This window comes from Schistocerca piceifrons, chromosome X (genome assembly GCF_021461385.2).
Source record: "Schistocerca piceifrons isolate TAMUIC-IGC-003096 chromosome X, iqSchPice1.1, whole genome shotgun sequence".
NCBI lineage: Eukaryota > Metazoa > Arthropoda > Insecta > Orthoptera > Acrididae > Schistocerca > Schistocerca piceifrons.
In genome coordinates this window covers 399,248,635-399,270,910 of record NC_060149.1, presented here as the reverse complement: position 1 = coordinate 399,270,910, position 22,276 = coordinate 399,248,635, and the positions used below count along the sequence as shown (strand labels likewise).

Here is a 22,276-nt window from a genome sequence, read left to right as displayed (position 1 = left end):
TAAACATGCCAGGTACACGGCTTTTCCTCCTTTCATGTCTGTGACATTTGCCATGACTCTCTCAATGCAGGATCGCACTCAGCTTTTAAAGCTGTATTACCAGAATGATGACTGTGCACACGTCACTCTGCAGAAGTTCCAGACACTGAAGGGTTTCAAAAAAGGCGTTGGTCTGATGACTGCCATGGGTATGGAGAAAATGATAAGGAAATCCGAATTTGGCGTGCAGCCTGGTAAAGGGAGGAAACAAATTGATTCAACATCAGTGGAAGCAGTGGCCACAGCAATGCAGGAGGAGACAAGTGGTGGTGTGCAAATGTGTAGTGCATGGACAATTGCCCGAACATTAGACGTTGCTGTTGACCTCCCCCCCTGCGGGTCCTGGGGTTAGAATTGGCCCACGGTATTCGTGCCTGTTGTAAGAGGCGACTAAATGGAGTCTCACACATGTGTTGGTCCCCTGTAGGGTTTGACCTCCATTCTTCAAAATTTTTCCAAAGAGTGAGCCAACTGGGGAAGGGTGCCTTACATGGTGCATCATGTCCATAGTGCGTTGAGATCTTTAGCCCCCTTTCTCATTGTTGCATTTCAGTCTCACTCATTCTCCATCTCTTTGGCGAGTATACATTTCTGGGTGCGGTTTCCGCCATGCACTATGCAGTGTCGCATTCTGCGCTGACGACGACCCTGGACTTCTTTGCACCTGATATCCAGCATGGTAGCCAGTCTGTTGTGGTGGGGCCGCCATGTACCCTGTTGGTTGTAGCCCCCTGACAACCCCCTGATGCCCGCGCCGTTGACTCCCCACATATGCCAAGGAGTGGATGCCTATCTCAGTGGGGCATTGGGACTCCCGGCAATGGCCATCCTGCCAGGTGGCCCTTGCTGAGGCTGGGTGGCACCCATGGAGAGGGCCCTTGGTCGGTGTGGGTGGCATCACGCAATGAAGCGTGGTACATCATCTCTTGCTGGTGGCCACCCACCATCAGTCTCTAAGCGCTCGAGGGCTCACTTAGATGCACAGAAGTATGACCCCAAATCATTCCCCTCTCTGGCCACACTTTCGGAGGAACGAAAGGCTAAGGATGGCAGCAACACTTATTTTCCCCAGTACCTCTGAATGCGAGTTAATGGGGATTCATTCATGTCAATGAAACCTCAGTTTTTTGTGGAGCATTTAGAGGACAAGTTTGGGGAGGTGGTGGGCTTGACCAAAATGCACTCTGGGTCAATCTTCATCAAAACAGCATCCTCTGCCCAGTCACGGGCACTCCTCACCTGTGACAAGCTGGAGGATGTTTCTGTTTCCATCTCGCCCCATGAGAGCTCGAAAATGGTTCAGAGTCTTATATTCCATAGGGATCTTCTTTTGCAGTCTCACAATGAACTGCGTGCCAACTTAGAACGACAGGGCGTTCACTTCATCTGGCGCATCCATCGGGGCGTGAGGGATAATCAGGTTGCCACCGGTGCCTTCATTGTGGCCTTCGAGGGTGACAATTTACCTGTAAAGGTCAAGGTGATGGTTTACCACTGTAATGTGAAGCCATATATCCCTCCCCTGATGCAGTGTTTTAAATGCGGGAAGTTTGGCCATATGTCTTCTTGGTCTACTTCCAGCATCACATGTAAAGATGGTGGACATCCTTCGCATCCCAATACTCCATGTGTTAACTGTGGAGAGCACCATTTCTCTTGTTTGCTGACTGTAGGATTCTACAGAAAGAACGGAAGATAATGGAATACAAGATCCTGGACTGCATGACCTACACTGAGGCTAAGTGAAAATACGAGTGACTCCATCCTGTGCGTATGACACCTACTTACGCCGCTGCTGTGACAACAGGTCTACCATCTCCCATTTCATCACATACAGTTGGCTCTCAGAGCTGTCAGACTCCACCTGCCCCCTTGATGGTAGGGGGGACACTTCCCTACCTGTTGCACCTGCACCACCTACTTCAGGAGCAACACCCCCCCAACCTTCGGGGACATCAGTCCTCACTTCTCAGCTGGAGAAGTGGAAATCTTCTTCGGCTTCTCTTGCCAGAAAGGGGTCCCTTGGGTCACTCCCTTCCCGGGTTATGACCAGTGGAAAAGCGGACACCCACCAGTGGCTGAAGCAACCACAGGTAGCTGGTCATAGGGCTTCATGGTTCTCCTCAGTCCCTGAGACTGACGCAGTGAAGTCCTCCCAGCCAGAACCACCGAAGGAACAACGAGAGAAGCCAAAAAAGCAGAAGGTATCCAAGAATCCAGACCTTTCGGTAGCACCCATTCCACAGTTCTGCATCTGAGGATGAGGTGGAGATTCTGGCGTCCGCTGAGGGCCTAGATCTCGCAGGACCTTCGGACACGATGGATGTCGCTCACAAAGGTACTCAATCAGTGGCATCAGGTGACCCAATGGCGTAATCTGCCTCCTTGGTCCCTTCACACCTTTTTCGGACACAGACAATGTTATTCTCCAGTGGAAATGCAGCAGTTTTTTCCACCACCTTGCTGAGCCCCTACAGCTTATCAGCCTTCACCCTTTCTTCTGCATTGCTCTCCAGGAAACTAGGGTTCCGACAATGCGAACCCCCGCCCTTTGTGGCTGTTAGGGTTATTACAAGAATTGGACAGCTTATGCAGGATATCTGGCGGAGTTTGCATCTTCGTCCTTAACTCTCTTTACAGCGAGTGTGTAACTCTTCAGACACCTTTAGAGGCTGTCACTGTTCAGATGTGAACGCCTCAGGCTGTTACTGTCTGCAGTATCTATCTTCCTCTGGATGGTGATGTCTCACAGCACGTATTGGCTGCGCTGATAGCCCAACTGCCGCCACCTTTTCTGTTACTGGGCGACTTTAACGCCCATAACCCTTTGTGGGGTGGATTGGTGGCAACAGGCTGAGGCACTGTCATTGAGCAAGTGTTGGCAAAGCTCGACCTTTCCCTCTTAAATAATGGTGTCTTCACACATTTCAGTGTGGCGCATGGCACGTACTCAGCCATCGACCTTTCGGTCTGCACCCCTAGCCTTCTGTCCAATGGAGTGTGCATGACAACTTGTGCGGTAGTGGCCACTTTCCGATCTCTCTGTCACTGCCACAGCATCACTCTTCTTGGTGCCTCCCCAGATGGGCTTTGAATAAGGCCAACTGGGACTCATTAACCTCCATTGCCAGTATTGAGCCTCTTTCTCATGACACCATTGATGTAGTAGTTCACACGATCGCCACCAGCATAGTTTCTGCAGTGGAATCTGCAATTCCCTGTTCTTCCGGGTCCCCTCGGCGTAGGCCTTGGTGGTTACTGGAGATCGCTGAGGTGATTAGAGATCGCGGGTGGGCTCTCCAATGTCATAAGTGGCACCCATCACTGGAATACCTCATTACTTTTAAGTGGCTCTGTGCCCGAGCCCTATGCCTTATTCGCTGATGGAAGCAGGAGTGTTGGGAACAGTATGTCTTCACCATTGGCATCCGTACCTCTCCATCACAGGTTTGGACCAAGATTACGTGACTCTATGGATATCAGACCCCTGGCAGCATCCCTGGGCTTTTCTTGAATGGAGCAGTCTGTATTGAATCAGACACAATTGGAGAACTCTTAGTAGAGCATTATGCTTAGAGCTCCACTTCTATGAATTACCCGCTGGCCTTCCGTTCCTTGAAAGAGGGGTTGGAATATCAGAGCCTTTCATTCCATATGCGCCACCCTGAATCATACAATGCTCCATTCAGTGAGTGGTAATTACAAAGTGTGCTAGCCGCTTGCCCTGATACGGCAGGATTGCATCCATTATCAGATGCTCAAACACCTCTCGGTGGAATGCCAGCGACACCTCCTTGACCATATCAGGGTTGAGGGTGAGTTCCCGTCTCAGTGGCGGGAAAGCATTATCATCCCAGTGTTGAAGCCTGGCAAGAACCCCCTGGAGGTGGACAGCTACCATCCCATTAGCCTCACCAATGTTATATGAAAGTTGCTCTAATGCATGGTGAGCTGGAAGTTGAGTTGGCTACTTGAGTCTCGGGGCCTTCTGGCTCCGTCCCAGGATGGGTTTCGTAAGGTTCACTCTGCAACTAATAATCTGGTCTGCCTGGAGTCTGCCATCTGCACAGCATTTGTCCGCTGTCAGCATCTGGTTGCCGTCTGTTTTGACATTCAGAAGACGTACAATACAATGTGGTGACATCACATCCTCACCACACTTCATGGGTGGGGTCTTAGGGGTCCGTTCCAAAGTTTTATTCAAAATTTTCTGTCACTTCATTCCTTCCGCGTGCAAGTTCGTTCCTCCCATAGTTCCTCCAGGAGAATGGGGTCCCGCAAGGCTCTGTCTTGAGTGTCTGCCTGTTTTTAGTTGCCATCAATGGGCTAGCTGCAGCTGTGGGAATGTCCGTATTGGCTTCTTTGTATGCTGATGACTTTTGCCTATACTATAGCTCCACTGGCATTGCAGTTGCTGAACGGCAGCTACAGGGTGCTATCCGCAGGGTGCAGTCTTGGGCTGTCATGCACGGCTTCCAGTTCTTGGCCACCAAGACCTGCGTCATGCATTTATGCCGGCATTGCACTGTTCACCCTGAGCCACGGCTTTATCTTGATGGTGAACCTCTTGCTGTGGTGGATATGCATCGGTTTTCGGGATTGCTTTTTGATGCCCGCTTGACTTGGCTCCCTCATATTCAGCAGCCTAAACAAACGTGATGGCGGCACCTTAACATTCTCCGTTGCTTGAGTCACACCAGCTGGGGTGCCGATTGGTCTACCTTTCTATAACTGTATCAGGCGTTGATTCAGTCCCATCTCGATTATGGGAGCCTAGCCTATGGTTCGGCATCACCTTCCGTGTTGCAGTTGCTTGACCCCATACTTCACTGTGGAATCGAACTCACAGCTGGCGCTTTCCGCACAAGCCTAGTAAACAGCATACTTGTGGAGGCTGGTGTCCCTCCATTGTGGATCTGGCATCAATGACTACTGGCCGCTTATGGTGAACATGTTTGTAGCTTGCCCGGGCGTGCAAATTACTGTCTCCTGTTCCCCAACTCGGTCGTCCATCTTCCCGAATGGCGGCCCCAGTCTGGGTGTACGATCGTGGTTCGCTTCTGGGCTCTTCTCTCAGGGCTTGAGTTTTCCCCCTCCCACCTCTCTTCTGGCCCAATTTACATATACCCTTGTGGTGTGTGCCCCCACCCATGCCTTCAGCTGGATTTGGCACAGGGCCCGAAGGACTCAGTCCCTCCTGAGGCCCTCCACCGCTGCTTTCTTTCCATTCTTGCCGCGTTTCGCGGCTCTGACTTGGTCTATACCGATGGTTCAATGGTTGCTGGTCAAGTTGGTTATGCTATTACTCTTTGGGATCATTCTGAACAACGCTTATTGCTGGCTGGCTGCTGGCTGGCTGCAGTGTTTTCACTCCAGAGCTGGTAGCCATCTCTCACGCCGTAGAGTATCTCCGCACCTGCTCAGGTGAGTCCTTCATCATCTGCAGTGACTCCCTGAGCGGTTTACGAGCTATCGACCAGTGTTTTCCTCACTCTTGTCTGGTGATGGCTATCCAGGAGTCCCTCCATACTCTTGCCCATTGCGGCCGCTCCGTAGTCTTTGTGTGGACCTCGGCTCATGTCAGCATCCCAGGTAATGAACAGGTTGATGGGCTGACCAAACAGGCTGTCGATGCATCAGACCTGGAGATTGGCCTTTTGGAGTGTGATCTCCAGTCAGTTTTGTGGCAGAAGGTCCTTGGTTCCTGAAGTGATGAATGGCACACCCTGCCTTCACCCAACAAACTTCAGGTCATCAAGGAGACTACCGGTGTGTGGCACTCCTCATTGTGGGCCTCTCGCAAGGACTCTGTTGTACTCTGCCGCCTACGCATTGGCCACACCTGGCTGACACACAGTCATTTATTGCTCCGCGGGACCCCGCCTCTATGTCACTGCGGATCGACATTGACAGTGGTCTGCATCTTGTTGGACTGTCTGCTTTTAACTGCACTCAGACAGATGTTTGCACTGCCTGATACGCCCCATGCTCTTTTAATGGATGATGCTGCTGTGGCAGGCTTAGTTTTGAGTATTATTGGAGCAGGGGGCTTTTATTGCTCAATCTGAGGGTTTCAAATGGTTCAAATGGCTCTGAGCACTATGGGACTCAACATCTTAGGTCATAAGTCCCCTAGAACTTAGAACTACTTAAACCTAACTAACCTAAGGACAACACACACACCCATGCCCGAGGCAGGATTCGAACCTGCGACCGTAGCAGTCCCGCGGTTCAGGACTGCAGCGCCAGAACCGCTAGACCACCGCGGCCGGCAATCTGAGGGTTTGTCTCTTTTGTGTGTTGAGTGTGGCCTTTGGCCTACAGTTTGAGATTGGGGTTTTTAGTGTGTCTCTTGGTGGTTGGTTGGCTTTTCCTTTTTGTTTCCATGGTTGGCCAACCACTGTACAACTCTATGCACTTTCAATTCCTTTTTTTTTTTTCTGGTCTTTGTCTGTGTCTTTCTTGTTCTGTGTCGTCCCTTGTTACCTCCGTTGCTTGTTTTTCTTTCTTGTGGCTTTTCATGGTTGTGTAACAAGGGACCGATGGCCTTTGTAGTCTGGTCCCTTTAACCCCCACAAACCGCTTGCTGTTGACCAGCCAGCTAGAGGACCTCTGCTTTAGAACTTTTTGCTCGCATGGAAGTGGACAATGATTGGCTGTGGAAGATTTTGTGGACAGACGAAGCCCACATCCATCTGACAGGAGATATTGATACACAGAATTGTCAAATATGGGCAATGTAAAATCCACACGCAAATCAACCAGCACCACTTCATCCTGAAAAGGACAATGTGTGGTGTGAGTTTACGGCACCATTTATCATAGGGCCATATTTTTTCGAAGAGACAACTGCTCCTGGTCCTGTTACCTGTACCGTCACCGGCAAGCGCTATGAGTGTCTTTTGCACAACCACATCATTCCAGCTCTCCAACAGCGTGGATGTGTGAATGGGATCATTTTTATGCAAGATGGCACACCTCCACACATTGCAAATCCAGTTAAACAACTACTCAAGCGCCATTTCGGAAATGCTGTAATTATCGGCACCATTTCCCTACAACCTGGCCGTCCCAATCACCTGATATTAATCTGTGTGACTTCTGGCTGTGGGGCTATCTAAAAGGTGTTATATTCAGTGTTGCAATTGCAGACTTAGCTGCATTGAAGGCATGCACTGCGCAACACATTTTGAACATGACCCCGGAAACACTTTGATCGGTTGTGGAACATGCTGTTTCTCAATTTCAACTTGTTGCAGAAAATGGTGTACAGAATATTGAACATGTTTTGTGCCAGTCACATGGAAATTAATAATCTGGTCTGATTTTGATTGATGCTTTTCATGCGGTTTTTGGCCTCAGGACAATTAAAAACCGATGTTATTGATGATTTTATGTGGTTTTTGGCCTCAGGACAATTAAAACCGACATGAGTGATGCTTTTTATGTGGTTTTTGGCCTCAGGACAATTAAACACCGATTTTTCCCATCCGATGTGATATGACCTTGCCATGGTGGATGGGCTTACGTAACTAACATATCACACCTGTACACCCATGCACACTGAGTAGTACAGTTTGTTTAATGTCAAATGTACACCTTAGGCATTGTTGTATGATTCATTTGTCATATGTAGTCAACCAATATTAAATTGTGATGCTTACAGTGCCATCTACTGCTACATTTTGTAACTATTTTTCTTCTGCCATACATTTCCCCCCTTCTCCGATAATATTTCATTGCAGTTTGACGTCATTATGACCAGTGGTGTTATGTCTACAGTGGATTGAAAGTTTAACTTTAATTGTAATCACCCTGTACTTACCTTTCTGATCTAGATGGCTGAACCGTGAGGTGACATGTAAGTCAACAATGCCATTTGAGATTTACTAAGTTGGTGATGTATACTTGAGTATATTCTGGAGTATAAGGTCCCTCAAAGCAGTGTTTTAATCATTCCTTTTACTACAACCTTTATCCATGCTACAAAGCACTATTGAATCAGAATCAGAATTTTATTGTCTCATAATGTACAAGTTAAATCATTGATTTTATGTACAGGAGACTTGTCAACTTATAACTATGATAAATTATACATAGAATACAATATTTTTATATAATCACAATAAAATCTGAATATTATTTATTATTATTGCTTTTATTCTGCTCAGATGGTCAGATCATTAAAAAATTCATCAACAGAATAATAACATTTCTTCACCAGGGTGCTATACAATTCTCTTTTTACTGCATCAGTATGTTAATTGCTGTTGATAATTGAATGCCTAGGAGAAAAAAGCAAGGTTTCTTCTCATACAAAAGGAATGATGTAAACTGCATCAATTCACAATTAGCAGAAATCATCCATCATGCAGAATGAATTTTTTACTCTACAGAAAAGTGTTATGAAATTTTCTGACATATTAAAGATTTATTTCAAATTCAGATTCCTTTTAGCCAGCAAAATTCTGACTGATCCATCTGAGCACACTTCAGCTTGCCATCACCTTCAACATATTCTTCTATTCTTAACACAAGCTCTGTTGCATACTACATACTTTGTTGAACTAGCACTTGTTGGAGAATGGCTCAGTGTGTCAGACAAAAATTTGGCTTTGCATTCTAACCCAGCACACAGTTTACTTGAACAGTGCGAACTTCATAACAGTGCGAACTTCATAACAGTGCGAACTTCATGCCAGTGTGAACTTCATGCCAGTGTGAACTTCATAACAGTGTGAACTTTAGCAGAAAGTGAAAGCTTAATTCTGGAACATACCCTTATTTTGTGGCTGTGCCAGTCTCTGCCTCATCTTTTCTCTCATAAGTGCTAGTCCAGCAAGTTATGCACAAGGGCATCTGCAGAGCCTGGAAGAATAGAGAGAGGTACTAGCAGTAAGTATGTTTGAAGCAGACAGTGAAGCATACACAGAGCATTCAGCTGTTAAGTTGATTATGGTGAAAGAAAAATTGAAGTTTAGAGAATTCAGGGCAGAACACAATATTAATCCATCCAGAAGTTCCCTTCACACTGCATTTAACTACAATTGCTAACCACTCTACAATTTCTATACTTATTATTTAATTATTAACTTAACTGCCTGCATATTTAAAGGTGTTACAGTGGGGCTATTGAACTAATCACATATCAAGTAAATATGCAGAAACAGATCAGCTGCCTCTGGTGGCTTCTTCTCATAATGAGATATGCATGTCATCTATTGGGAACATATTTGCAAAACAGCTTCAGTCTGTGAAAAATAATACCTTTTTATGACTGATGTGGCAGAGGTCACTGCTGCAATTGAGGGGTGGCAAATGTGGGGCATACTTGGATCACTTAGATAGCATAGACTGTTTGGGGATATAAATTTAAGAACCTCAGTAGTATCAGTGTTAGTATTAGTAGAACCTATTAGTATTATTGTTTCTTAAAATTTCATTGTGCTGGAACCATATTCTTTTATATGGTCTAAGCTTTACATCTCTTCAGAGTTTATCCTGGAGACTCCCATAATAAATTGCAATGCAGAACTGCATTTAATACTGAGGACAGAGGAGAAAATGAGAAACATCATGCAAGGAAGTTTATTATCTGCTCTGATAGTTCCACTACACTCTGAACAATAGTAAAGAATGTAACCAGAAGAAAAATATTAAATGTAAATTGGATACCACTTATATGACAGAAAAAGCAATGGAAGAAGGTGCTTACTAGAACTTGTGGAATATTAGGAAATAATTTATCTGATGCATATTTCCAAGAAGTATGTAACAGATACATTGTTTCACAATATCACATCCAGAGGCATGCTGTTTTCTTACTAACAAGCAAAAGGAAAAGTCACATGTTAACGGAAGAATTAAGCATATAAAGATGGAAAGCAAGAAGGTGCTTCCAGTGATGTCAGTAACTGAGTCTTCCTAACTTCTGAAAAAGAACTCAGCTTGAACAAACTAAGTGTATGATACTGCCCCATTACATTTTTCCCCTATCAGTGTACAAAGTTTGTGTTAGATTTACAATGAAGGAATACATCTGCTAACATCAGAGCTCTTGAATCAGCTCTTCAGTTTAGGGGAATACAAGTGTGTAGCATGTGTCCTCCATTTTATTTTATGATGAGACAAATATGCTGCAAGTTTTTTTTTAATAAACAGCAAATAAGCAGCTACCATTAATCTCACAAAATTTGAACAGTATACTAGAGGTGCAGAGTGATTGAAATGCGCATAAACAAGGTTTTTTTTTTTTTTGTGTCTGACGTATTGCCAACGGGAAGTATGCAAGCTTTGTAAATGTTTGTATAATAATTTATTATGTCATAATCACTTAGCTATATAAAAAATATTCACATTACTGGTTTTGGCAAATGGTTGCATTCTTCAGGTGTGCTTAATCCACTAAAAAATTATGTACAGATATTTTTAGTGGGTTAAGCACATTTGAAGGTACCAACTACTTGTCAAATCCAGTAACCTGAATGGTTTTTTTGATATATCTGAGTGATTGTGATGTAAATTATTAGACAAGCATGTAAACAAGAGCCGGTCGTGGTGGTCTAGCGGTTCTAGGAGCTCAGTCCGGAACCGCGCAGCTGCTACGGTCGCAGGTTCGAATCCTGCCTCGGGCGTGGATGTGTATGATGTCCTTAGGTTAGTTAGGCTTAAGTAGTTCTAAGTTCTAGGGGACTGATGACCACAGATGTTAAGTCCCATAGCGCTCAGAGCCATTTGAACCATGTAAACAAGACTGAAAACTTTGCTAGCTTATTGTAATTTTTTAAATTATTTACATTCTACCAGGGCTTTCCATTATTGTATAAAATTTCAACAGGCCAAGACATGTCAGTTAAAATGGAATGCAGGTTGGAATATTATGTATAGGCTATGAATCGCTGAGGACAGGGAACAGTGCACAGCATCACATGACTACATATTGACTTGTGTGTGTAAGGGGAAAGGGGGGGGGGCGGCAATGCATGCATATTCATGTGGAGTGGAGGGGATTTGTAACTGTTTTTATGTACATTTTCTCTTTTCTACATAACTGGTCCATAAATGTTCCAGGTGATTAATCCATGGACATTAATGAATAATTTCTATCATCCTGTTGGAAGCACTGACTTTGGATTAAGATTCAGAAATGCATTTTATGGTCCTTTGGACTGCAGTTACACCTTATTGTTGTTATGTTTTCTCTCTGTCTTTACATTTGACAGTTCTTTGTTTCCTCATGTTCGTGTGAAGGTGCATTTTCGTATCTGTGTGAAATAAATCAGTTAAACCAAACATGACTGATTCATTGGACCAGTATTATTGAATAAAGGAGCATTACTTCAATCTGGTGACCTGTGGAACACTGGAAAGTGCAGAGACCCTAGGTAATGTGCAAAGCCAAACAGTGACTTGGTGTAAATATGCCAAACGGGTTCAGACAAAGCTGCAGCTGTTACAGCTGCAAGAAGATCTGCATAAGTGAATTTTGCAAATGATGAGATGTGCTGAAAATACAACAAATAGTTTGCACAATGGGTGTAACACCATTTCTAGCCCACAAATGAAAGTGCAGATTCCAGTGTATCTGCTGGAAAAACCAGCAGGCATATGGTCAATCAGGTGCTGGAAGGTTTCTTGGGGAATGGCAGCCCATTCTTCACGGAGTTCTGCACTAAGGAAAGGTATCAATGTCAGTCAGTCAGGCCTGGCACGAAGTTGGCATTCCAAAAAATCCCAAAGGTGTTCTATAGGATTCAGGTCAGGACTCTGTGCAGGCCAGTCCATTACAGGGATGTTATTGTCATGTAACAACTCCCCCAAAGGTTGTGCATCATGAAAAGGTGCTCAGTTGTGTTGAAAGATGCAATCGCCATCCCCGAATTGCTCTTCAACTATGGGAAACAAGAAGGTGCTTAAAACATCGACGTAGCCCTGTGCTGTGATATTGCCACACAAAACAACAAGGGGTGCAAGCCCTCTACATGAAAACCATGACTACACCATAACACCACCACCTTCGAATTTTACTGTTGGCACTATGCACACTGGCAGATGACATTCACCCGGCATTCGCCATACCCACACCCTGCCATTTGATTGCCACATTGTGTACCGTGATTTGTCACTCCACGTAACACTTTTCCACTGTTCAATTGTCCAATGTTTAAGCTCCTTACACCAAGAAACACGTTGTTTGGCATTTACTGGCATGATGTGTGGCTTATGAGCACCCGATCAACCATGAAATCCAAGTTTTCTCGCATCTCGCCTAACTGCCACAGTACTTGCAGTGGATCCTGATACAGTTCGCAATTCCTGTGTGATGGTCTGGATAGATGTCTGCCTATTACACATTACGATCCTCTTCAACTGTTGGCGGTCTCTGTCAGTCAATACATGAGGTCGGCGTGTACGCTTTTGTGCCGTACATGTCCCTTCATGTTTCCACTTCATTATCACATTGGAAACAGTGGACCTAGGGATGTTTAGGAGTATGGAAATCTGACGTACAGACATATGACACAAGTGACACGCAATCACCTGACCAAATTTGAAGACCGTGAGTTCCGCGGAGTGCCCCATTCTGCTCTCTCACAATCTCTATTGACTACTGAGGTCGCTTATATGGAGTACCTGGCAGTAGGTGGCAGCACAAAGCACCTAATATGAAAAACTATGTTTTTGGGGGTGTCAGGATACTTTTGATCACATAGTGTACCTTGGTAATGATACATTGAATCTCATGAGGAGTTCTAAATCTATCAAATAGTTTTTTTTCTTACTTTCGCGAACACCATTTTGGCACATATTTTATACTTCGTGTAAATCTTTCTTCCATTTATACAATTTATGTTCAGATTTTACCAATCGAAAGTGGCGTTGCACACTACTTAAGTTTAAGCGCTTTCTCCCTCCTTCGTCTAACGAAAAAATTTACAGTGTTTTCTTTGTCACTAAAAGCTATTACTGTACACGTTTTCTTTGGGTTTGGAAGGCACTCTATTTTTGTTCCTGACTTCAGTTAGCACAATGATCATTGTTTGAATCACAGTTCATGAAATCGTCAAGAGTTATTTCCTGTTTCTTCTAATGTCTCCACAGTTTGTAAATAAATGTCGACATCACTCAAATGAATGTCCATGAAATTAGCTAAGAAATAGTAGACATAGGTCTTCAGGAAATGGGCCTTTCAGAGGTATAATTTGACTGAAGCACCTGGTTTTGAGACCTTATTGGATTTCGTCACGCTCATATTTGGTGTTATATATTAATACCACGTTTGTCCCAACACATTAGCACGCTGAGGATCTCTCGAAACGGTGCAGTTTATAGATAGTAAATGTCAAATAATGATTTATGAACGTATAAAGGTTTCAGTACTGTTGCCGGCCGCGGTGGTCTAGCGGTTCTAGGCGCGCAGTCCGGAACCGCGCGACTGCTACGGTCGCAGGTTCGAATCCTGCCTCGGGCATGGATGTGTGTGATGTCCTTAGGTTAGTTAGGTTTAAGTAGTTCTAAGTTCTAGGGGACTGATGACCTCAGATGTTTAAGTCCCATAGTGCTCAGAGCCATTTGAACCATTTTCAGTACTGTATGAAACAGGAAAAATTTTTGACGTGTATAACATCACTGTGATGTAATGAATGGGTCAAGTGCTAACCGGTGAGCGCAGAGTGGAAATCCCAGTTACGATAATTTTAGTTCGCGTCCTACCATTGGCAAAAATTTTATTATTTACCTTCACATTTCTGAGAGCGCATGGGACTTGTTATTGTCAATAATTTACAAAATTGAGAATAAAACATGGAAATGTGAGTGAATATTCAAAACACATTGATTATCTGTCAGAACAGAAAACACAAGAGAAGGGACTAACACATGTGAAAATGAATTAATAGATGACTTAGTCGCACTTTAAGCCGCCTGTAAAGTATAAAAGAAACACTCACAAGCCAGTTATTTTAGATTTTCTTATCAAGCAAGAACGTCTTCGAACAAAAAAAAATATGCAGACGAAAAGTATTCTGGTACTTTTTCTCGTTGTTGCAGTTAATTTCAAGAGCAAAGGAAGAATCTACTTTCCTGAGAGTTCAAATGGTTCAAATGGCTCTGAGCACTATGGGACTTAACAGCTGAGGTCATCAGTCCCCTAGAACTTAGAACTACTTAAACCTAACTAACCTAAGGACATCACACACATCCATGCCCGAGGCAGGATTCGAACCTGCGACAGTTGCGGTTGCGCGGTTCCAGACTGTAGCGCGTAGAACCGCTCCGCCACTTCGGCCGGCTTACTGAGAGTGAATTTTAATTTTGCTCACTAATTACAACACATCTCACACAACCAGCACATTATTTAGGAGCAGGGGAGCTGCTTCTTAGTACTTTTGTGATACACATCATTATGTAAATAACTAGTATGTAACTGACAAGTCCTCACTTTCAAAGAAAGAAAATATAGCGACACTTGTAATATTTTGCACAAATTAGAACACACTTCACAAAACCAGTACCGGTACATTTATTTATCATTGGAGGAGCTTACTACATACCGCTCTGTAAATAACGAGTATGAAGTGACAGCTTCTCACTTTCAAAGATTGTGCCGTGTTAGCTGTTTATCAACGTGCCGTCAGCCAACGATGTGTGCCCTTGTGTTGCGCAATTAGTCTGCTACAGCTACTGCAGGGATGTACATTTCTCCAGCCGCCTGGCGAGCTACGAATTTGGCAATTTTCAGCGTTAAAGAAAAAAAAAATTGGAGTGTGTCTTAGCAGCTATAATTTGGACATTGTGTGTCTTTTGGTGCATTCTTATTGTATAAAAAAATTTCAGGACGGGTTTCAACATATCAGATTGGAATGTTCTCTTGTCAATGTAGCACAATGAAGTCATTACATGTACAATAGGCAAAGTCGGTACAAATATCATCTCATCAGCCTATAAGGCTAAGCGCAAATTGAGACGCGTAGAGCACGTGTGACGTGACACGACACTACAGCGCGAAACGCAAGTGCCGCACGGGTCGCGTGGATCCAGTGCATATTCCGACGCGTACGCCATACACAGCACGGGCCGACTGGCGGCGCTCTGCGCTGACTGAACCGAAGTGCGCGCAACCTGTTATATTTCTCAAATGATTTTACAGAAACTATTCTCTGAAAATATAGGATTTTTATCTTACTTGTAGCGTTATATGTCAGCTTCGTGGCGAAGTGCCCATCACCTCGCTAATGACCATTCTTTTTGTGATGTACACATTTTAGTAAGACACTACGCAAAACTAAAAAGTTTGCAACATAAGTTAGGGGTCGCTGTGATTTTGCGTTTTGTGCGTATTACACCATACGTTGCTGGGTATGAAATTTAGCTAACATGCTGAATTTTTGTTTAGACTTGGGAGGAGATTTCTATCTGCCTCCGATCTCGAGAAAATGGATCCCATGTAGCGCGCTCACTTCCGATCTCACGCCCGCGAATATGAAATACTCGCAACATCTCTCATATCTCATAAACCGCTCGAGACATCGAAACGAAAGTTTGGCGAATGATTGCACACAAGGAAGAGAGTGTTTTGCCAATTATTAAACACACAGAACTTTCTTATCTATGGCGATCTATCACTACTTATACTTCCTTTTTTATTTATTTCATGGCCGAGCGGTTCTTGGCGCTTCAGTCTGGAACCGTGCAACCGCCACGGCGCAGGTTCGAATCCTGCCTCGGGCATGGCTGCGTGTGATGTCCTTAGGTTAATTAGGTTTAAGTAGTTCTAAGTTCTAGGGGACTAATGACCTCAGATGTTAAGTCCCATAGTGCTCAGAGCCATTTGAACTATTATTTATTTCACTTCAGTCACTGTAATTTTTTAAGAGTTATCGACAGCTAGCGAAACAAGAGCTTCCTAGTATGAAAATAAACATGAAATTTCTTCTTTTATGTTACTGCAAACACTATGAGGTTTTTCATAAGCTATTGAGATCTGTTATTGCCAATTACTTGTTTAATGAGGCCCTCTGTTTCGAAATTCTGTCTCAATAGCTGCTGTGAGATGAGTTTGGCAAATAACATTTTGACAAAGGAAGTACAATTAAACCAGTCACCAAGAGATATGTGGTATTTACTCATAAATGGTGATGCTTCTTCGAATGAGAATACGTTAACAACTCACACAAAAACAGATTGGCAATTCTGTTGGAATTTTGGTGGAATCCTCGTAACCTATCGTATTTTTAACACTGAGCGACTGGAATGGAAACTTACCAAAGGATTTTATTCCTTCTCTTGATCTGAGCAGTATTAAAATAATGATGAGCGTTCCTTCAGGCGTAATGATAGGCACATGCCAGATACTGGTTACTCACCTAAGGCTTGCCAAACTGACAATGTGTGATCGCGAATAAAATAGTTGTTCCTGAGAAAAATAAAAAAGTGATCTGTCGCACAACACAATGGTCAGTGTATTGTCAGCAGCGGAGGATAATGAGCGCGACACGAATGCAGAGGCTAGCCATGTGTACCTTGTGAGCTGGAGTTCGAAAAACATTGTCATGAAGGTAGATCTTTGTCCGCAGTACATTTCAACAAATTAAATATATCTAATCATGACACTCTTTTAGGATATTCCTACTTAGGCAATAATACCGACCAGTTTCTTCATTTGTGTAGCCTGTTGTATAATTAGTTTATTAACGCTGATAATGTGCATCCAACAATTGAAATGCTTTTTTTCATCACGGCGAACCAATTAAAACATTGTTATTTGTGACTGATTTTCAACTGTTTTTAGCTTGCAGTGAAAATGTGATGATCACATGCATATAGTACAGTGTGTCGTATTACTTTATTACATCCATATCCAAGTAATCACAGTGAGACTTCTATACTTCACACCTTGGACGCTTTTTACCAGGAGCACAAAGAGATCACACCTGTGGAGATTATCCCTTTCTAAATTTTTGTAACAGATCGTAAATATACGCCAGCATACTAGGCTGCGAGAAGATAACCTTGTTTTCCTTTCCTGCCTTGCTTCTTAATCACATGATTTTATAATAATCCTTGCTTTCTTATTCACTACCCTCTGTCCCTTCTTGCGATCTGAAAACTTCGCGGATGCATACGATACAATTCCAGCGGCCAATGGCTCACCAGTAACTGAAGTATGCATTCTTCTTGACAGAAGAAAAACAAAACAAAACTATACAGATGTAAATAACAGAAAACTATAAAGTACTAACGAAGAAATCTGGAGCGCTTAAATGACTACCGCTGCTCATATGCGCCGTTCCGATGGGAGCATATGGCCGTGCTACTTTTCCGCTCCCCACCCCCCTCAAATTTCCTATGGTGCTAGCGAGGCGACGTGCGGCGCGAGAAACTGTGCCTCAACCACAACGCCGCGCGACCTGGCGCAGGCGCGTGTCGCGTCCCAGTCGCGTCGCGTCGCAATTTGCGCGGTCCCATTTGAACCTGTGATGTTACAAAAATGCGCGCTGCGCTGCGTCGCGCCACACGAGCTATACGCGTCTCAATTTGCGCCTAGCCTAACTCAATTGTACACACCATACAGGAATTGATGGCCAAATAGGTAAAGTGCTGCATACCACGGTGCACGTTATTAAAACACAACACCTGGCGTGCTAGTCTCTCAACGGCTAACCGTTAGGCTGCAGCAGTAGCAGAGTCTGCAGAGATGTTGCAAGTTGGCATTATAAGCAGATCAGACAGCCCATGGGCATCAGCACTGAATTCGGTAAAAAAGAAAGACTGAACCTGGAGGCCCTGTGGGAGGTACACACGTATCATCCCGGACGACTATCCAGTCCCTAATATAAGGGATTTCACAAATGTGCTAACCGGAGCTATCATTTTCGGTGTGGTCCATCATAAAACGCTTACCATCAGATACCAATAGTCAAAGAGGACATACCCAAGAGAGCTGTAATAACATCGTTTGATCTTTTTGGATATCTATGTATGTCATTCGGTTTTAAAAATGCCGCCCGGACATCGCGGTGCTTTGCAGGTGAGGTGTTAAGGGGACTGAACTTCTGTTTCATTTATCTTGATGATATCCCAATATTTTCACAAATGGCAGCATTGCATGAGAAACACAAGAGAGCAGTGTTCAGCAGGATAAGCTAATATGGGCTAATAATAAATAAAGCAAAATATGTTTTGTGCCAGTATCGAGTAAAATTCCTCAGTCATACAGTTTCAGCGGATGGTATTTGTCCGTCAAAATAGAAGATCGAGGTCATTAAGGGCATTCCACGTCCAATAGATTTCCAGCAATTGAGAAGATCCCTGGGAATTGTAAACTTTTATCGGAGCACATGCCGGGAGCAGCAGATGTATAGGCACTACTGACAACAGAATTGTCAGGTAATGACATCCCGTGCCGTGGACACCACTTTGAAAAGGTAAAAGTAAACTTACAGAAAGCAGTTCTGTTGTCCCACTCAGTCTGAGATGTGCCATTACCTGTAGTGGTAGATAATAGCCAGCAGGATATCTGTGCATCTCTTCACCAGTATGTCGAAAAGAGTTGGAAGCCCTTAGGTTTCTTCTCCTGTGAGCTCACAAAGGCTGACTCATAGGTGGTAGCCATATCTGAAGCTGTGTGGCACTTCCGCCCTTACGTGGAGGCCAGACTGGTCATAATCTATAACGACCACAAATCAATCACATTTGCATGTACCAAGCACAAGGATGAGTGTTCTCTATGACAGTTTTGCCAACTAGAATCTGTTGGCCAGTTTATGACAGACATGAGGCACATACAAGGTGCAGAAAACGTGGTAGCTTTTTTTTCTTTTCTTTTTAAAAAAAGAATTGTGGTCATCATGTGTACCGATTACTACAGGCAAATCAGTGCAGTACAAGCTACAGACAGATGGCTGGAAGAATATTTACGAGAGCTCTGCAGCTTGAGCAATTGCAGTTATTACGAGCTAGGGACCTAATTTGGCGTGGTGTTTTGAACTGCAACCCCAGACCGTTCGTGCCCGAAACGCTAGGCAAAACAGTTTTTGACAGTATCTGTAACCTCGCTCACCCTAGTGCAAAACCATGTATTAAGCTGATTGCAGCCCACTATAAAGAAAGACTGTCATCAATGGGAAAGAATGTGTGTAGCATGTCAGCACTGTAAAGAGAGCAGGAATGTGCACAAGCCACAGGGAGAGTTCACAGAGACAACAGGGCATTACTCTCACGCCCTTGTAGTTACTGTGGCTTTGCTACTGCCATCAGAAGGATATTGCTATATATTTACTAAGGTTGACAGATAGACTTAGTGGGCAGAGGCGATTCCAATTGGTGACAATTGAGGGATGCCTCAACCAGCAGGCTCAATTCAATATTGCCAGGTAATCAGAAATCAAATAACTTATTTGACATTATGGCAGACGCTTGAAAAATTCACAACTTAGTTAATGAGTGAAATGGTGCTGAAATGAAAGTTGTTGTTTTTTTCACCTCTTAAAAGTTTTTTAGCTATTCATCTGGGGGTGGAGAAGAGTTTTCATTTATTTTATATCACTACATAGTTTTTCATCACAAGTTGCCCATGAATATAAATAAAAATTTATGGTAAAATAGGTGAGTGTAATGTGATAGATAATAAATGCATCAAACAAGAAAAGACAATGTGAAACTTGATTGAACTAAGCATTTCTGAGTTTGCTGAAAATAAAATCTGACATATAGGCATTTAATAAATAAAATGATAAGTATTTATATTTTTATGATGTATTTTAACACAGTTTTTGTTGTTGTAAGGTCGTCGGTTTGCTGAACAAGATCTCTACCTAATTTTATTTTATATTCTACAAAAATTCAAACTGGAGTATCAGAGTAGTAGCAAACGGCTTGAGCAAGTGTTTGAAACCCTACTTTTTCCTGATGGCTCAGTGGATGTCATCTTCAAACCAAGAAGTAATTACGCTTGAACATGTGTTAAAAAAAAAGTGATCTTATTTGTATTCAGTACTTGTGATGATAATTACTTACATAAAACTGTGTGAAAGGAGATGAGCATAGTTATGTTTCAAAACTTACATTGCTGTATGGTTTTCTTATTATTAAGAGCCACAGTCCTGCACAATTGTCTAAATGATTATGCTTTCACCAGCTGATTGTTAATTTATTCCTCCTGCATACCCAACTGCAACTGAAAGATTGTTGACATTCCACATGATGCTTTTACTTTGTGCTCTGACATAACATGTAAGTGGCATTAAAATGGTGATCCTTGTGTGGTCAAATAATGATGATCGTGAGATGTATCACAGCGTGCAATGTAACTAATTTCTAAAGAACAATAATGTCTCACTTGACAATGGCTACAAAGCCAAAATTGCAATAGAAGGAGTAAGATAACAGTCAAATGGTGAAAACATCAGTTAGACGATTACTGATATGTTAATGCCAAGATTGATGTATTAGTTAGAATTCATGTACCTCTTTGAATATTGTTCTGAAATAAATTGTGTATTACTCAGAATGGGGAAACAATCCCCTTCAGAGGACATCAACTGATACTAACACAACTTAAAAATAAATTTTATAATTAGATTCTTTTTACATGTGTAATTTTGCTGTCTTTCAATGTAACACTCATAAGTTTGGTAAGGGGTCGTGATTAGTCCCAACTGTAATTCGCATCTTTTTTTATTTTGGTCATATGTTACTTTGGCTAAGGAGGAGGCTATTTTTGAATAAAATGTTATGTACATTCTGACCTGTAATTAAGGACATACATAAAGAGTAGCATTTTGAAGTTCACATGGTAGATCCACTACCATCTAAAGCTGATCTCTCTTGCTTATGTATCCTACAGCTGCATTTTGTTCATAAAAACAACTTCAAGTTGAAATTATGTATGAAAAAAATGCAAAACGTTTGAAGTAGGATTTAGTAACAACTTAATAAATTTGACATAAAATGTGTCAAGTGCCAGGAGACAGCTTTGTTATTGAAGAAAAAGAGCAATTTATATGGTAGCAGAAGATCATAAAGGAGTTCCTATAGGGGCTTTTACCCCAACAGTGGCAGTATTTGGAACAGTGCAGTTTATGAACAGTTCATATGTTCTTGTGCTGAAATTGTGTCAGGAATGGGCAATGACAACTTTCAAAGTAACAGAACAGTTAGTCACATATCTTACGCAGTCTGGGAAGAAATTCCCTCAGCACTTGAACCTCCAAAGCAAAGTAATGGTTTTTATACATACAGAAGTAGAAGTAAAATTTGAAACAGCCAAGATCACTATTGTACGGCCTTTATTGTGATGACCAGTTTCAGCAAACTACATTGTCATCATCAGATCTTTCGCACTAGATTTCACTGAATCTTCACTAAATGCATGTTATATCGTATCATATCACTGAACGATATTTCATGAACATGAGAGCAACAGTATATCAACAAGTCAAGCATAAAATAACTATTACATAAAACAAAGTACATATTACACTGATTATAAAAGCTCATGTTTGTACATTACCAGAATGAATCTTCATTCTGCTACTGTATGAACCTGAGCTTGCATCATCAGTGCAATTTGTATGTTGTTTTGCATAATAGTTATTTTATGCTTGACTTGCTGATATACAGTTATTCTCATGTTCATGAAATATTGTTCTGTGATATGATACAATGTAAGATGCATTTGGTCACAATTCAGTGAAATGTAGTGCAGAAGATCTGATGATGGTAAGGTAGTTTGCGGAAACTGGTCATCACAAAAGGCTGTACAGAAGCGATTTTGGCTGTTTGAACTTGTACTTCTACTTACTGGCAAAATGTTGCCATTTCATTTAAGTCTAGTTTCCCATTTCACACAGATGCTTACATTTTAGGAAAAAGTGAGAAACTCAGTTACAAGTGACTAAAAATGCAAGTTAAGGGTCAGAGATAATTCTTGTGGACTGGTAACCTTTTCACGTAATTATTTGTAACGACTCATCTACATGTAAGTCCTTCAGCAGATTTGGTTTGGTTGTACATTTACTTGCTTGTATCTCTTTTTTTATGTTTTTCAATGTTCCTATTTCCACACAAAGTCATGAATTTTATGGATCAGTTCACTGGAGGCTCCCCCCACCCCACCAATTAAAAACAGAAAAAAAATAAAAGGCAGTTGAATTATACAAGGAATATGTATCTTTCAGTACAGTGTGTTAAATCTGTAACTTCAAACGTTACAGGCACTCTATACTCAATGACACAT

At 42.6% G+C, this 22,276-nt stretch overlaps 1 protein-coding gene across 1 annotated transcript in view; it reads left to right on the top strand.

The window, feature by feature from the left end:
• LOC124723144 (probable cytochrome P450 CYP44) overlaps window positions 1-22,066 on the top strand; it is a 255,877-nt gene extending 233,811 nt beyond the window's left edge. The window contains exon 10 of the mRNA XM_047248335.1: window positions 19,825-22,066. Coding sequence (XP_047104291.1) covers window positions 19,825-19,994 — 170 coding nt within the window. The 3' untranslated portion in view covers window positions 19,995-22,066. The remainder of the gene's footprint in view (window positions 1-19,824) is intronic.
• The last annotated feature ends 210 nt before the right edge of the window (window positions 22,067-22,276 follow it).